This window comes from Narcine bancroftii, chromosome 13 (genome assembly GCF_036971445.1).
Source record: "Narcine bancroftii isolate sNarBan1 chromosome 13, sNarBan1.hap1, whole genome shotgun sequence".
NCBI lineage: Eukaryota > Metazoa > Chordata > Chondrichthyes > Torpediniformes > Narcinidae > Narcine > Narcine bancroftii.
Window position 1 is genome coordinate 71665152 of NC_091481.1, and position 17776 is coordinate 71682927.

At 40.2% G+C, this 17776-nt stretch overlaps 1 protein-coding gene across 1 annotated transcript in view; it reads right to left on the minus strand.

The window, feature by feature from the left end:
- The window catches only part of ep300b (E1A binding protein p300 b), a 120755-nt gene that overhangs the window by 38733 nt on the left and 64246 nt on the right, over window positions 1-17776 (minus strand). Inside the window, exons 11-17 of the mRNA XM_069909180.1 lie at window positions 16551-16628; window positions 15148-15260; window positions 14110-14268; window positions 10950-11381; window positions 9439-9624; window positions 5066-5219; window positions 2959-3077 (exon numbers count right to left, since the gene is read on the minus strand). Of these exons, the coding sequence (XP_069765281.1) occupies window positions 2959-3077; window positions 5066-5219; window positions 9439-9624; window positions 10950-11381; window positions 14110-14268; window positions 15148-15260; window positions 16551-16628 (1241 nt within the window). The remainder of the gene's footprint in view (window positions 1-2958; window positions 3078-5065; window positions 5220-9438; window positions 9625-10949; window positions 11382-14109; window positions 14269-15147; window positions 15261-16550; window positions 16629-17776) is intronic.

Genomic DNA, 17776 nt, shown 5'->3' on the forward strand with positions numbered 1-17776 from the left:
AGTTTACACTATTTCCTCATTACCCATGAATCTGAGTAAATGCAAGAACAACCCCCAACTCCATTTCTCTTTTGTTCTGGAGACAGTAAAACAGCAGATGTCTATCTGGTCTTGAGGTTAGTCTGGAAAGTGGGCTGGAGCTGGAGTCTGGAACGTGGACTGAATGTGCACCCAGAGCAGGGTCTGGGGGTGCATCTAATGCACTTGTAGGTTTCTGCGTCGTTTAGCACGCGCGCTGTTATCTTACGAGCAGCTTCAGTGCCCGTGGCCTTGGAAGGATCTGTAGCTTTGTTTTGACCTACATAAAATTAAGTGTCCCCATCCCTTGTGAATAATGAAGACATCGTGGATATATAGAAAAAGGGTTTGTTTAAAAAATGATCAAACATGCTTAATGAAAACTTTTGAGCACAAATATATCAAAAACAATGTTTCGCACTCAGGAAAATTGGAAAACATTACAGCATTTCTGTGGAAGATTGAAAAGACCTAATATCTCAAATGCGAGAAACCAGAGCAGGAACATCCATAAAAAAACCAAAAGCAGGTTAACTTTTCAATAATTGTTCATTTTGTAGCACCGCCCAAATTCTCACCTGATCCTGGTTATCTCCCATCACTCAAAATTCTGAGCTCCAGCTTGCAATATACTCAGCAGATAAAATATCTGACAAAGGTCAAAGATTTTTAATCTTCCATGTGAAGAAACTTCTCATTGCTGTTCTAAACACTGTAGCTAAGCTCTATGCTGTGGACCCAAGTTCTAAATTCCATGCTGAAGAATCACACTTCCAACCCCCACTCTGCCATTCTCTTGGAATCTTACAGGCTTCAGATTATGCTTCAGTGTTCTAAACAGTAGCAACTGTAGAGCCACCCTATTCAATTTTTCCTATTGCAGATCCATCTCATTAGAGTCTAGAAAATTATACAAATTTAAACTGTGCCAACAAAACCATAACTTCTTAGCTTCTGCATTCTAAACACCATGCAATAAAAAAAACCCAGCTCAACATTAGGTATCAAAATTCTGTTGTTGCAATTTTGCCCAAATTCCTGTGACTTTTTATTTCTCAATATTTAATGAAATAAAAACGGTTCATCTATTCCTCTAACCTAAAAGAACCACACATTAATCTCAATAAATTAAATAGCAGATCCAAAAATAGTACACTCCACCACATAACTGGTTCCTATTCTCTCTTGACCCTTTGTCATAAATAATTCTGTTGCAATAACTATTTTGTGATTTAATGGGACTGTTCAAGAATTTAAGGCCTTTTAGAAATTCAACGCTAATGTAATGCCAATGTTTCACACTGGGATTTAGGCATTAGGCTTTGGGAGATTTGTTAGCTTTTAATAGCATTAGTTTTCAAGAACTAGTATCACTTTTCCTTTTATCTACGAGTGCTAATTTCTCAAAACAAAATAATTGTATCTACTATTGCCACTCCTTTATAATCTTTTTAACTTCTATCTCCCTTTATACTTCTTACTTTGTTAATTTTTGTATTTATTTCTCCCCTCAAATGTCTTTTTCAGCGTAGTTTGCTAGTTACCAATCCTCCCAAACATTTATCTCACTAATGCTTTCCTTTAACTTACACGCCCACAAATTGAAGATTTTATTCAAGATTCAATTTATTGTCATATTATATGAAAATTTCTTTTTTGCCTGCTGCAGCAGACAGATTTGCCACTGGCAGGAATTGCTCAAGTGCCTCTTACAAGAGAGAGACAGAGAGAAGCAAAGAGGGTCCCCCCAGAGTCACCGAGTGTCCATAGATTCGCCTCCAGCGCTTCCATAGACCCCCGCAGCCACACAGAGTCCAGTCCAAATCATTGGTAACTTGAGCTCCAGATACAAACCTCCGACACTGTCAGGAACCCCTCAGCGCCCTCGGCAACTCCTCACACCCCGGTTCTGATACTTGGTACCCCTCCAGCCAGTTCGAGCCAGTCTCCAGCATTCCGCAGCTCAATGCAAGTCTCTCAACAGCAGCCCACAGTTTCCTCGGATCCCTCGCCGCAGACTGCGGCTGTGGTTACCGTCCCCGTGGGTCGCCTTCCCCGCTTCTCCTTCTCAGCCAGGCGTGATCTTCCCACCCTCTGGTCCTCCACTTCCCTGGAGTCTGCAGCCCTTCGTGGTTGCTGCCGATTAATAGGCACTGCCACCTTGAGCAGACCCGCGGTCACGGGATTTCAACTAAAACCATCGTTGGTTCCCCCAACAGGCTGTTCAAAGCCCATGTGGAGCCAACAGCAGTCAACTGGGTGGCTGGATCTCGCAGGAGCACTGTATCTCTGCTCCCTCACTCCCCGTGGATCCGCAGCAACGGTGTTGCTACAGTGGCTCCAGCAGCACCGGCGTCTTGGTACTCAACTTTAATGAGATGTAGTTTTTTGAGAATTATAAAGCATTTCTTTCATTGCTAGACTTTGTTTAGTTTGATATTAATGTAACAACACTAGTTAAATTCAAGAAGCTAGTTTCCACATTAGGTGTGTCACTCAATCCTAAAATTATAATGTTTTTTCTTCACATGATTTCTGAAATGACTGATTAACACAACTAGATTAAAACTGTTTGCTCCTTGGTTAGTTTGATGACATATTGCTGGAGGAGACTCTTCCACATTGTGTTCTCTGAAAACAGAATTTAACTTATTCAGTCACCACAATTCTTTTCTTTTAAATCAAAAGCTGATGCAACAATTTCTATTTCAGAAACAAATAAATCAAATGACACAGCATTAAAATAGCAATTTGACATAATCAAGTTAACATACATCAACAAACCTTGCTATACAGAAGAAGAGATTTCTATAAAGTGGAGGCAGAGGGCACTGTATTTCTATTTTCGCAACTGCTTCAGCCGAATTGGCAAATGAATCAACTATTGCTGCAATCTTTGGGGGCCAGTCAATGAAAAATACACCCCCACCACCTACTTACAGGAATACCCAGAAGTTGGGGGTCCACAGGTTGACGAAAAGGAAGTGACTCAGGGTCCTGACGGTAAAGTGCTTCCAGTGTCGGCATTAGTGCCTGTCGCAGTTCTTCTGGCTTGAAAACTATACACAAGGAGAGAAAGTCAATTCGTCAAAGCAGAGACTTTTAACTTTAAAGTTAGCATTAAAATAAATAAATCCTTTGCATCCTTTGTTCAGACATTAGAAATAGGCCATAATGTCCCCAAAACTGACTAGTAAACATGCCCCGACATAAAAATTCAAAGGTTCAAAGGCCCTTTTATTGTCACATAATGCATCAAAAATGTAATATACGAAAGAGTTGCCATGAGCATTGCCCGGCACCCCTAAAAATAGGAGAGAAAAAAGTCCCTTTAGAGTCATCAAATGTCTCTGACTCAAACAATCAGCAACCCGAGCTCCAGATCAAAATCTCGCACGTGATCAGGAAGCCTTCAGCACCCAACACCCTTTGGGAGCCCTTCTTGACCTCAGCATCCTCGAATCCATGAGCCAGTCTCCAGCAGCCTGCGTGAGCCCTTCGACTGCCACTCGGCAGCACTTTGCACCCTATGCGAGTGCTCAGAGGCTGAGCCTCTCGCTGCCTTATCACCTTCCCTGAAGTTTTGACTGCCATGCATCTCCTTCTCATCATAGAGTGTTCCCCTGTTTGTAATGCTCTGCACTGGTCCTCCGCTTACACGGAGTCTGCAATCCCTTGTGACACTCGGCCTCGCACAGGTACCATCATTTTGGGCACAGGCCTCCATGGGAGGAGGATTTAAAAAAACTCAGCTCCTTTAACAGGCCGCTTAAAGCCTGTACAGAGCGATCTGCACCAAAAGCAGGCAGTAGGACCCTGTGGAGCAACACTGTAAATCTGTTCACCTCAGTCCACAACAGCGCTGCCATATTTTTGTGGATAGCGATAGCTCAGGCTACAGCAGCACATATGTATTATTGTTAATAGATTGTTAACGGATTGTTAATAGATGGAATTTAATCCGGACAAGTGGGAGGCAATGTATTTTAAGAAGTCAAATGGGAGTATGGGACATATAGTTCATGCTAAGTCGTTGAGGTACATTGAAGAATTCTGGCTTTCAAGTCTATACTTCCATGAAAGTGGTAACACAGGCTAGTAGATATGATGGTGAAGTACAAGGCATGCTAGCTTTGAGAGGTTGGACCATAGAACATAAAGAGTTGGGATTTAATGTGGCAAGTTTACAACACACTGGTTAGGCTGAACAGAGTATTGTGTGCAGTTCTGGCTATTGCACCGTAGCATGGATGTGACTGTGTTAGAGAGAGAGGGCAGAGGAAATTCACCAGGATGTTGGTTATCGGGAAAGTTTAGTAGGCTGGGCCTGTTTTTCTTGGCATAAAAGAGGCTGGCGGGGGGGGGGCAGGGGAAAATAAAATTATGGGAGATATAAATAAGGCAGCTAGGCAGAATTCTTTCCCACATGTTGGCAGGCATAAGTGACCAGCTTCAGGTGAAAGGGAATATTTGAGGGGATCCAAAGGGAAAGTTCTTTTTATGGAGTGGCTGACACTTGGAATGCACCTCCAGAGGAGCTGGTGGTACCAAGTCCAATCATTGCATTTAAGAGGAAATTAGACAGCCACAAATAGGCAAAGCATTGAAGGATACAGACCTAATGCAGGAAATTTCCTTTCTACCCAAAAATTAAATGGGATTTAGTCTTTAATTTAAACAATAATAGAATAGCCATATCCCATGATGAAAGATTTCTAAAATTTCACGCCCTTAAATGGATAAAATTCTCCTCGGTTCTTTGCTAAAATTATCTTTTTTTTACACTCAGGAAATAGCATATATTTTATTGACCACTGTAGACATTTAACATTTCAATTTTGAAATTAGTAAACACGATTCAACATAAATTATTATCAATGTGAATAAATTTAATACTTCAAAAATGGATGGGTGCTCTTCAACTCCACCCAGAATCCATAATCTCTACTTGATTTCCCAAACTGCAGGCTTCTCATTTCATCAGCTATTAGTGTTTTATACACATCTTCTCTCCACATTACCGTAACAAGAAGAAACATGTACGTACTCTTCTTGCGTGACTGTCCACTCGCAGGGGATGATTGTGTTGCCAAATTTGTGGTATCTTCTTCCTCTTTCACTTCACCTTTCAACTCTGGTTTCTTCTCATCAGCCTCCATTGATTCCTGCTTACAGTCTTCCACTGCGGGTTCTTCCTTCACCTACAAATGTTCAGAATCAACACAGCCTCAACACAGAAAAGGTAGGAATTTCTTTTCCATCACATACTGATGTCTACCTTCTACAGACTAGCTAATGCTCCATAATATAGTTCTCGTTGCTGTATCATCTTGATCAGAAACTTACATAATCTGAGAACAAATTTATAATGTGGTAAATAGTAACCCCAAAAAAAGTAACCCAGCAAGTCCCCCGCTCAACAAATTCCAAAATGTTAATAAAAGCATATTTAAAACAATACCACTTCTCATAATGTCAACAAAATAATGTCACATGGAACAGTCTAAACTGAACATTTGTGAAAACCAAGATTGAGCGACTTATAGGACAGAATCATTCCACACCTCAGATTTGAAATCTCTGCATGAATAAATTATGAAGTAGTTTGAAGCTCTATTAACCGGCGCGCTGTGGTCCAGCAACCCCCTTGATTTGGCACGATTTGAATCTGCTGCCACTAGTACAAACTCCTTACACACAGTACAGGGTTCAAATGCTGTAAAAGCTTTGCACTAACAGCTACGCTAACCAGGATTTGATTTGCAATATACTTGATCCTTTTAGCTCAGAAAATGGGACTGATCGAGGCACCTACGGCACCTTTGACAGCTATTTTCTGTGCATTTTCTATTTTCTGGCATTTTATGTGGTCCGGTAATGGCCAGGTCCCAACGTCACCGGACAGAGAGAGGCAGACGGGGTGGGAGGGAAAGAGAGAGAACCAGAGAGAAATAGACAGACCCAGAGAGAGAGAGAGAGAGAGAGAGAGAGAGAGAGAGAGAGAGAGAGAGAGAGAGAGAGACACAAAGAGAAAGACAGACAGAGAGAGAGAGAAGACAGACAGACTTCAGGCAGGCAAGGAACTAGCCATCTTTTCATTTAGAGTCCCCATGTCCCTTAGCATAATGAAAGGGCTGTATGCTCGGAGCACTCATGGAGGGGTTCCTCTGCCGCACGGAATTCTGGGAGAGCAGATCTGCCGTCACTCGATGTGTCACTCAGGACATCACTGCTGGAGGATTGGCATCCCTTTGCTCTGCGCTACTGGGTAAGTAGTGTGAAAGGGTGCACAGATCCAACTTTCCTTGGTCCAATGTGAACAGCCCCAGTATTTCAAAATGATTTGTTCTCCCGCCAATTTAGCAGCTTGCCAATGTGAAAGGGGTAGAGAGTACAAAGAGAAAATCATTAAAGTGCATAAGAGTTCTTAAATGTTTCTGATTGAGTTTGACAATGAGGAGTCTGATAGTGGAGGGGTAAGCAGATGTTCCTGAACCTGGTGGTGTGAGTCTTGTGGAACCTATACCATTTTCCTGATGGCAGCAGCGAGAACAGAGCGTGTGCTAGGTGGTGTGGGTCTTTGATGATTGCTGCTGCTCTCCAACGGCAGTGTTCCCTGTACTCAAAAGTGGGGAGGTTTATGTCCTGGGCTGTGTCCATTACTTTTTGGAGGGCTTTACGCTCAGAGGTGCTGGTATTTCCATACCAGACTGTGATACAGCCAGTCAGCACACTTTCCACCACACCTCTTTACAAATTTGCTAGGGTTCCTGAGGAAGTAGAGGCATTGATATGCTTTCTTCATGATGCCATTGTGTGTTGGGTTCAGGAAAGATCCTCCAAGATAGCGACTCCCAAAAACTTAAATTTGGTGAGGAAATCCATGATCCAATTACACAGTGGGGCGTAAACTCCCAGGTCCTGGAGTTTGCTGAACAGTTTTGAGGGGAGAATGGGGTTAAATCCAGAACTGCAGTCAATAAAGGGCATCCTGACGTATACATTTTTGCTGTCCACGTGTTCCAGGGCTTTGTGTATTGCCAGTTAGATGGCAACTGCGTAGACCTGTTACTACGATAGGTGAACTGGAATGTATCCATGTCACCTCTCAGACAGGAGCTGATGATATGCTTAACACCAGCTTTTCAAAACACTTAATCACTGTTGACATAACTGCTACTGGTTGATAGTCACTAAGGCAGAGGACCAGACAATGATAAGCAGATTGATTCTGGTAATGAAGGGGTTAGTTTATTAAATTTAAATTTGTTAAACTTGCTTTAGCGGTGGCCAGGAAATGCATAGCCATTACTTGGAAATCTGATTCCCAACGGAAGTCAGAAATGCATAGTTGTGTTCCCCTGGAGAAGATTACTTACAAACCTCAGGAAAATATTACAATATGTTTTTAAGAATATGGAACCTGAATTTAAGATATACAGGATTAACCTTTGATGACCCCCCCCATCAACTATCCAATACCACTATCTTCAGACATTTGTCCCTTAAGGGAGGAAGGAAGCTCTGGATGAATCACGTAATGTTTAATCTGTATGTAATTAATGCTTTTGAAAAACATGATTTTGTTACATCATATTGGATAATTACCTCTTTCTTTTTTCCTTTTCCATTGGGGGAGGGAGGTCTCTCTTTCACTTTTTTCTCTTGTTTTTTGTGTTTCCTACTTTTCTTTGAAGGATCGGCATGGTGTGTAATTTTGTATTAATAAACAATAGTGTAGAATTTGATAATTGTGATAATGTACTGGTTCTTCCTTCTTTGCATATCAACATATAGTTCCATTTTGGTATTTTATTGTATAGATCTGTGATGCTTCTTTGATTTTGTTTGTTTTGTAACTTCATTTTGATTGAATTTTTATAAAAAGGGGTTAGTTTATAAGAAGATTGAGTAGCCTGGTCTTACATTCATTGGAGCTTGGAGGTGTTTAAAGAATGGAATAAAAGCAGAGGCAGGGAGGCTGAAGCGTTATGGGGAACAGTTGAGTCAGTGGAGTTGAGCCCATGGCAAGAGCTGCCATGACCTTAATGAATGGTGGACCAAGCTCAACGGGCCATATGGCTCCTATTTCTTAAGTTCTTAGGAAGGTGTCTCCAAAGTGTAGGATCACTTCAATGTATCTATTGAATGGAATCTGTGGATTCAGTTAGATCAATGTGCCTGTTCTAAGCTGTTTAAATGTGATGAGCTGGGATTTTATATGATGTGACATGAGTAGCTATCCTGTCTCCAGAGATGGGAGACAGAAACAAGGAGAAAAGGAATATGCCAAAGATGAACAATACAAAAGGGAAAGAAGCAAAAATAATAAAATGGTTGTGTTCAAGAGGCAGCACCAATACAATGATTCTTTCTTTGGCTTGGCTTCGCGGACAAAGATTTATGGAGGGGGTAAATGTCCACGTCAGCTGCAGGCTCGTTTGTGGCTGACAAGTCCGATGCGGGACAGGCAGACACGATTGCAGCGGTTGCAGGGGAAAATTGGTTGGTTGGGGTTGGGTGTTGGGTTTTTCCTCCTTTGCCTTTTGTCAGTGAGGTGGGCTCTGCGGTCTTCTTCAAAGGAGGTTGCTGCCTGCCGAACTGTGAGGCGCCAAGATGCACGGTTTGAGGCGATATCAGCCCACTGGTGGTGGTGAATGTGGCAGGCACGAAGAGATTTCTTTAGGCAGTCCTTGTATCAGAAAAAGACTTGAGGGAAGAGGCTCAGGTAGGCCTGAAACAGACTGTCTATGTAACACACAAAAAGACAGGCAGGTGTCCAAACTTGCATCTTTGGTCTGGAGAAACTGACTGGAGGCAAAGGAGAATGATTCAACGTGAGAACAAGTTCAAGCAGGCAAATAAATGTATTGGTGGAGGGAAACTGGTTGGGCTTTTGCTCAAGGAAGAAACAGATGGGTCCTCAGACCATCCTAATGTGGATTAAATTTCATAAAAGATCTGACAGTTCAAGACATTCATACTCGACTCATTATAAACAGCTTATTCTAGAGTTAAGTACACAGAGAAACATTTATCCCATTAAATACGAGGGAAAAGTTACAATTTGATACAGACAAAAAAGATAATACTGTTTTAAAAAAAAATTTCATTTCACCTACAATGAAAATCACTTTGCAAATACATTTCTATAAATAAAAAAAACGTATAACAGTATATTACATCAGATGGTAAAGCATCATCTGGAAGCTAGGCAGCTCAAAGAGGCTGTTGATGGCTTAAGTATCAACAGTATTCTTTTAAACCTCAATGAGCCAGTGAGCTGAGAATGGCAACAGAGCAAGTAAGCAGGTCAAATGTTATTGTTGGTGCCTAGGGTTAAAATAAGTAAGGAATAAAACGCGAAAAACACGTCCTTATTATATACATAAGAAGCATGCAACTACATGAATTAATTACCTCTTGTTTAATTTCTTGCTTCAGTTCCACAGTTTCTGGCTCAGTTTCTTCCTCCTCCGGTTTATCCTCCATCTTTACATCTGACATCGGTGCTTCAGGCGCTGTTTGCTGAGAATTTGTGTCTGTACTACTGACCGATGCTGGGGTCGACACTCGGCCATCTGCAGTTACTGCTGACTGTGAAAGCTAAAACAGGGTTTTAGATTAAAAAGTAGCCCTTCAATTCCATACATTAAAAAACAAGCTAAATGTAAACAACAGTTGCATATTAAAGTAATTCAGATCTCAAATCAACGCGTCTTATCTGGGTATATTTTCTTCTAAATGTAAGCCATAGAGAATACTATTATAAAGCTATTCTAGAAAAAATATCAAATCGGCTCGAAGAATGTTGGTCCCTTTATGCCATTGGAAGTGGAGTACAAAAGTGGTGATGCTTTGGTTGTAAAGGCAAAAGACGAGATCCCATCTGAGGCACTGAGCTCAGTTTTGGACATCAAGTCTCAAAGATCCATTAGTCTTGAGGTGGGAAGAGTTCATCTTCAGGAATAAACAAGATTAATAACCAATTAATAAAATAAATTTCTTACAGCAAAATTCTTCCCTCTGAAAGAGTTCAACCATACAAAAACCTAAAGACCATTTATGAGTGAATTTGGGATGCATTCTTATAGAGAATGGGTCTTACAAATCTGGAAATTTTCTCCAAAAGGCAAACGTTGGATGAACAAACAAATAAAACTGATACTTTTAGATGAGAATCATGGGATCTAAATAGAAATAAATGGAAATGAGGTACAGGTCAGCCTTACACTGAATGGGAGAGAAGATGAATGCACCTAACAGTGGGTGCTAGTAGAGCACATATTAGAACTCTATATTAACTCTTCAGTCAAAATATAACATTAAAAGTCTTGAATCTCTGAAGATTATAAGTTTGTAGCCTTATTCTAAAGCAATTGTAACATATGTTCCCCAGAAACCATACAGATTTTGCATAAAAATATCATTGACTAAAGGGCAATTTATATTTGGATTCCCACTAAACATAAAAAATGTAACATCTTAAATACAAGGAAAAATAAACATATAATTTGGGAAATGTATTTTCTTCCATGAACTGAAACTTGGCACAAAACAATATTAGGGTCATTAAAAAAAGGTAGAAAATGGAAATTAAACAAATATACTTTAAATTTGCAAATGCACAGAATGATAAGATCATTAACATCAAAGGAGAAATATTAATTGCTTGGCTGGATTTGAATTAGAGATGAGAAGATGTGTTAATTCCAAGTGCCACTGAGTTTCCCTCCTGACCATCTCACACCTGCTCAAGATAGGTCAATTTTATCATCTCATTTGTGTGAATGTTGGGAAGACAGGACAATTAACAGTAAAATGGAAGAAAATACATTCAATATCCAATTTTAGTAGAACATAGAGCTTTGTATTCAGTTCAGAAGGTTTCTTTACACACTTATAAAAATCTTTAATGACACTGTACTTACAGGAGTAGTGGGATGTTGAGGCTGTATTGGTGCTGTCGGTGTAGGGGTTGATGGGGTTGTATTCTGTTGCTGTGCTGATGGGGGCTGCTGCTGTTCTCGCTCTCTTTGCTGCTGCTTCTGCCCAGCTGTTACCTGGGACTGTGGGGGGATTGGTGGAGGAGGGGGGAGCTGTGCTTGTGGCGGGGTCTGGACTTGAGGAGGGGGAGGCATTGTCGGTGGTTGCGAGTTAGGTGACGGCGTCTGCTGCCGCTGTTGAGGGGGAATGCTCGGTGGGGTCTGGTGAGGGGTGGGGGTGAGACTTCTTGGTCCAGGGGAAGGAGAATTCCGATGAAGTGAAGGCTGAGAAAGTGGTGGAGGACAATTGAATTGGGCATTCTGGACTCCTGGCTGCATGGAAGCAGAACTATTGACAGGTAATGAGGTGTTCTGAACCTAAAAAGAAAAAAACACATGAAAAAGACATTAACTCAATGCACTCATAAAATAGGACTCAATGAAATTACAAATAAACTATATTAAAATTGCTAATTCCTCTAAAAACATTAGCTGGTAAATAAAAGCTTTTGTTTTAAGGTTTCTAAAAGCAGCAAAAATGACCTCTAGTAGAAATATTTATGAGCAGTGTGTAAAAATAAAAGTTAAATAAAAAGATAAACATCAGAGAAAATAGAGAATATGGGCAGTGCAGTAAGTAGATGTACCACACACCTCACAGTTCTATGGACCCCAATTTGATGCTGATGGGCTACGCTGGCGTGGATGTCCTCCCTGTGACTATGTGTCCACTAATCTGCTCCGCTATCGCAAAGAGGTGCAGATTACCACTTTAATTGACAACTCTTCATCCTTAATTGATAGACAGGTCGAATTTGGGAGACCCAAGTAGCAAAGAATGTATGGATATTAAATAGTGATCCAAAAATATACTGTAAATTAGGTTTTTAAGAGATTTCAACAAATGGCAGACTCAGAGAACTACAATTAGCTCTCTTGGATGGGGAGGTCATTCCACAAAACCATAAAGAGTAAGCAACCATAAGGATCACTGAGGTCTCTTCCTATCACCACCCCGCCTCACCAACGTGATCTACCAGGAACATTGTCTGAATGGGCTTGCAGAATCATTGCCTCCTACCACCTCACACACAGCATCTTTCAACTACTTTCATCGAAAGAGATTCAGGAAAGTTAGAGGCAGCACTGCCATGTTGAGAAACAGCTTCTACCCACGGGCAACTGAAGAAATGTTCACACTGACCATCAGAGACTAATACACACGAAACAAAATCCATTTATTTATTTATATACACCGTAAGTGTATTTGTCCTGCTGGTAATGAGGTTCCCATCATACGCTTCACCTGTATACACAAACGACCTTTCCCTTTCCATGGCTTCCAAGCCTGCCAGATTTAACAGAACATACAGCCTGGTAGAGGCAGGCTTGTCACTACATAGTTTGTCTGTATGTGTGTTATGTCTGGTTGTCTGCCTGCATGTTTGGCGCATAGGACTGGAGAACGCTGTTTCGTTGGGTTGTACTGATGCAGTTGATGATAATGAATTTGAACTTGATTTAGCTTGAGGTATGAAAGGCTTTGTGGCCAAGTTAGCAGATGATAAGAAGGTAGGTGGAGGAGCAGGTAGTGTTGAGGAAACAGGGAGCCCGTAGAAGGACAGGCAGATTAGGAGTATGGGCAAAGAAGAGGCAAATGAAATAAAAATATTGGAAATGCTCAGTCATGCACTTTGGTAGAAGAAATAAACAGGCAGACTAGTTTCTAAATTGGGTGAAACTTCCCAGATGCAAAAGGACCCGAGAACCCTTGCGCAGGAGGTAAACTTGCAGGTTGAGATGGTGGAGAAGAAGGCACTTTCAGAGGGCTAGAGTATCTATCAGAGCAGGGATGCGATGCTGAGACTTTTTAAGCACTGGTGAAACCACATTTGGAGTGCTGTGAGCAGTTTTGGGCTCCTCATTTAAGAAAAGATGTGCTAACACTAGAAAGGATTTCAGAGGAGGTTAAGGATGTTTCCGGGAATGAAAGGGTTATCACCTGAGGAACATTTGACAGCTCTCGGCCCTGTACTTGTGCAATTTAGGAGAATGAGGGGGGATCCCATTGAAATATTTGAATGTACAAAGGCATGGACAGAGTAGATGTATAAAGATTGTTTCTCATAATGGGAGAGTCTAGGACAAGAGGATACAACTTCAGGATTGGACGACATCTGGTTAGAACAGAGATGCGGAGAAATTTCTTTAGCCAGAGGCTGGTGAATCTGTGGAATTTGCTGCCACAGGCGGTGTGCAGGCCAGGTCATTGGGTGTATTTAAGGGAATGACTGATAGGTTCTTGAATAGCTGGGATATCAAAGGTTATTAGGGCCGGGCATTGGGGCAGAGTGGGAAAATATATCATCTTATGATTGAATGGTGGCTCAGATTTGATGGGCTGAATAGCCTATTTCTTCTCCTTTGTCTTATGTATAGTCTTAAAAAATTCATAAAAATCTGTGGGTTTTAATGTTGGTTCCTCTTTGGGGAAAGAAGCTCGTCCTAGATCTCTGCCATTTTATCTGGGCCATTTTGTATACGAAGCAAATGATGCTGGGGTCTACTCATTCTATTCTCCTCAGTTCTCGTGGTGATTTTTTTTCCCCAAAGTATGGATCTTGAACATCCTTTATCTAGGCCCAGGAGGGAATGTCCATATAACGAAGACTTAATGGGTGATTCTGAGATATGTATGGTCTTTATTGCATAAGAATTTCCCAGCTGTCATTATTAAATGACAGATGAGCAGAACAGTGAACCTAATCTCCAACAGTTATCTACTGGAAATAAATAATGAAACAATTTCAAATGTAATAACACAAAGCATTACGATAGTAATGAAGATATCGAACAAGTAATTTGTTAAAAAAAAAACAGTTTTACCCCATCCTAGGCATATTGAATGTACATTATAGATATGGATTAAAGCAAGGTGGAACGATTTTGTTTTGCAATTACCTTTGAATTAAAAGTTTGCAAAGATTTTCAACATGTAATTGTCTAAAAGATATGTCATCTATAATAATATCTATTGCGTTGAATTGAATAAAAAGTAACCAACTATTTTGAACACCAAGGACATAGAAGAAAGACGATTTAATACCGGAGACATGACTGGCTGATTGCTGGCTTGTGTCATGGTGGTACTGCCAGTGTTCATTCCAGGAGAAGATACAGGAAACTGGTTCGGGGTCAGGAATTGATTCTGACTAGGATGCTGTACAGCCATCGGCTGTGCCATTCGGGAAGTGGTTAATCCCATCTGTATACAAACAAAAACCCCACAGATATAAGTAGTGATTATTAAGATGCATTTAATGATGTTCTTCTGAGCTTTGTGCTGTGTAGATTTTGGCAGCATCATGGATCTGTCTCCTAAGATCATTCAGAGAACCAGAGTGAAGGCAAATGTTCTTGGCCATTCTAAGCTTCACTATGCTTGGTAGTTTCAAGCTGGATTGGCAGTTTTGTTCTTTACCCACCCCCTCACTGGGATTAGCATGCAACCTAAATAAACCTCAAAACAGGACAAATGGGAATAATCCTTTCAATTAATGTCTCATCCTCAAAATAATTATTGGCTTTGCAGCATCTAGTTTATTAAAGAGATCTTTGAATATTCACCAAAGATAGGCACATTAAATAAACAGTACTTATTCAATGGCAATTAATTTCCTTGTGCAATTTTGAGGTCAATTACAAGAGGAATGTTTTTCCAACTATATTCTATAGATTTGATTAATAATAAATGTACTGGCTTGTGTCAGAGATGCAAGCAAAACAAATTAATTTGGAAACTGAAAAAAATAATTGATTTTCATAATATTAAGAAGTATTGCCATCCTGCCATGATGGCTTGATGTTGGTTTAATTTGTTTTATTGTGCATTTGCCTGGCATAGCATAAACCCTATGTTCATTCATAACTGCATGAGCAATATCAGTTTTAAGTAAAAAGACAAAGCTGCCAAACGCCAAGTACATAATCATCTCATCCGTAACATGCGTCAGAATATCAACCGTCTATATTCTTGCTTCAGAATAACCTACCCTAAAATGATTGACACCAGTAACCAAAATTTAAATTTTTGATGCATTTTAATGGAGACACCTTTCTGAAGAACTGTGGATTCAAACCAAACCTGATTCATGGGTCCCGTTTGTGCCATTTGTCCTGGATGTGGCAATGGAGGATTTAAACGTTGTCCCAAACCAGACATCTGTATATTGCTCAATGGAGGAAATTGATTCATTCCTGGATAGAACATAATATTTTTTATAAAAATGCTCTTTTTAATATGGGGAAAAAAAGTGTGAAAGCATCATTAAAACTATCAATCAAACTAATACAAATGGATTTAATAGTTTCACTAATGTATTGAAAGCAAATGAATCGAAAAAGTTCTAATATTAAGCTAATATCCTTTATGTTTGCCAGTCAAATTTTGGTTAATATTACTGACAAACATCAGTATTTTACTTCAGTAGTAGAGACCAGGTTAGAAGCCAATAAAATGTTACTGTAATTTTTCTAAAAGTTCAGGAGATCAAGGAGTTCAATGTTATGAAAATAAATTCAATAAATTTTGCAATTAGTAGCTCACACCAAAAAATTTTTGATAATGCTGTTTGTCAATAACCATTATTAATGTCAAAAAAACTGAACCCAGCATTTTTCTGCTTTGGTCAAAAAAATGACTCTTCACTTGCCATTCTTGACTTTTTTTGGCTATGTCCTCTGGACTCTGCTCAAAGTTTATGTGCCCCCTTCCCTGTGAAGTAGTCATCTTTAATTAGATTCTTCAGTACTTCCCTCCTACCAACTACATTCAAAGCAATAAAAAAATTTATAATTTCAGTCTGCGCCCTCTTCCTCCCCCCCACCATTTAAATGTGCTGCGCCCCCCCCAGGCAACAGAGAATGGCTGGACGCTGTGGTGCCACTTCAGGCCAAAATCGAAATTAGGAGTAATATCCCAGGACAAAAACCAAAACAAAACCATACAGAAGAACTTTAGTTGAATCTCCAAGGAAAATGGTGCTAGAGCAGCTTACAAGATCAGTACCACAAAAATGTTCATGCAGAACACTGATTTAGAAATTGTACAGACCAAATGAAAAGTGCAATATATAGCAGCCACCCTTGAGTATTTTTTGAGGATTTAATTGTCAATGAAAGACCTGGTGAGCCTCTTCAATATTAGATGTGCATTTTATTCAATCTGCTCTGAACCCCAAATGATTCTTATAGGCTCACAGCACGTGATTAAAGAGAACTGAGGATCAATCCCAAAGAATCATCCTAAGAACCTTGGTTAAAAAGACAAGGCCATCACTGGTAGCTCAATAATCCTTTCAAAAACCAGTTGATTTATCTATGCCACAAATCAGGCAGTTGTTTTTTTACCAAATTGCACATATCAACATAACTAATAAATACATTAATGAAGAGACCTAAAAATTTTGGAAACTAGTTTGTGATCATTTAAAGATTTACAGCAGAATATATTTCTACCAGTCACACATCTACAGAAGAAATTTTTACCACTTGGGGTCTGCATTCTGTTCATGATCTGACTTGGTACATTTGGCCGCATAAGAGTTGGGTCAGAAAGTGGCCCGTCTGAAATACAATAGAAACCGGTGTAAACAAAATCTGATAAAATGCCAGAATAATGGTCAGTTTTTTTTCTGTCGAAGGAGCACAGGGAGGGGGTAGAAATGGACTATTGACCCATTTCAACTATTAAAGTGTTCTTTCGCTTTTTCACCATTTGTGCCTTGTATTTCTGGGTACAGCCCTCCAAACCAAAGGAATTTCCACACTACGTGAATTTGTTTTAGCTGTTTTTAGAGATTTATATTAAAAATATAAAATCTTCAGAGGATAGCAATGCAGGACATAAAACATGGTCTGTGGATATGCACTAATCACAATGGGCTGGAAAAATGGCCGATGGAATTTAATGCAGACAATTGTGAGGTGTTACATTTTGGAAGGACAAACCAAGAAAGGACATACACATTAACTGGTAAGGCAATGAGGAGTGTGGTAGAACAGAGGGATCTCAGAATACAGATGCATAATTCCATGCAAGTGGCTTCACAGGTGGATAGGATTGAAAAAGAGAGCTTTTGGTATATTGACCATAAATCAAATTATTGGGTATAGGAGCTGGGATGTTATGGTAAGACATGGGTGAGGTAACAGTTTTGGTCACCTAACTATGGGAAAGATATCAAAAAGATAGAAAGAGTGCAGAGAAGATTTACTAGGATGTGGCCTGGATTTCAGGAAATTAGTTGTAGGTTAGGACTTTATTCCCTGGAGCATAGAAGCATAAGAGGAGATTTTAAATTTAGACATGCTGCATGGTACCAGGTCATTTCAGTTCATGCCGCCCATTTTTTTGTTATACCCAATTAACCTACACCCCTGGTACGTTTGAACGGTGGGAGAAAACCAGAGCCCCCAGGGAAAACTCACGCAGACATGGAGAGAACATACAAATTTCTTAAAGACAGCATGCTCTTGATCGCTGGGGCTGTGAAGGCATTGCGTTAATCACTGCACCAATTGTGTCTGTCGATAGGGGTATTTAAAATTGAGGAGGGGGGGTGGAATAGATAGAGTAAATATAGGTAAGCTTTTTCCACTGAGGTTAAATGAGATACAAACCAGAGGACAAGGATTAAAGGTGAAAGGGGAAAAGTTTAGAGGGAACCTTAGGGGGGGGACTTCACACAGAGAGTGATGGGAGTGTGGAACAA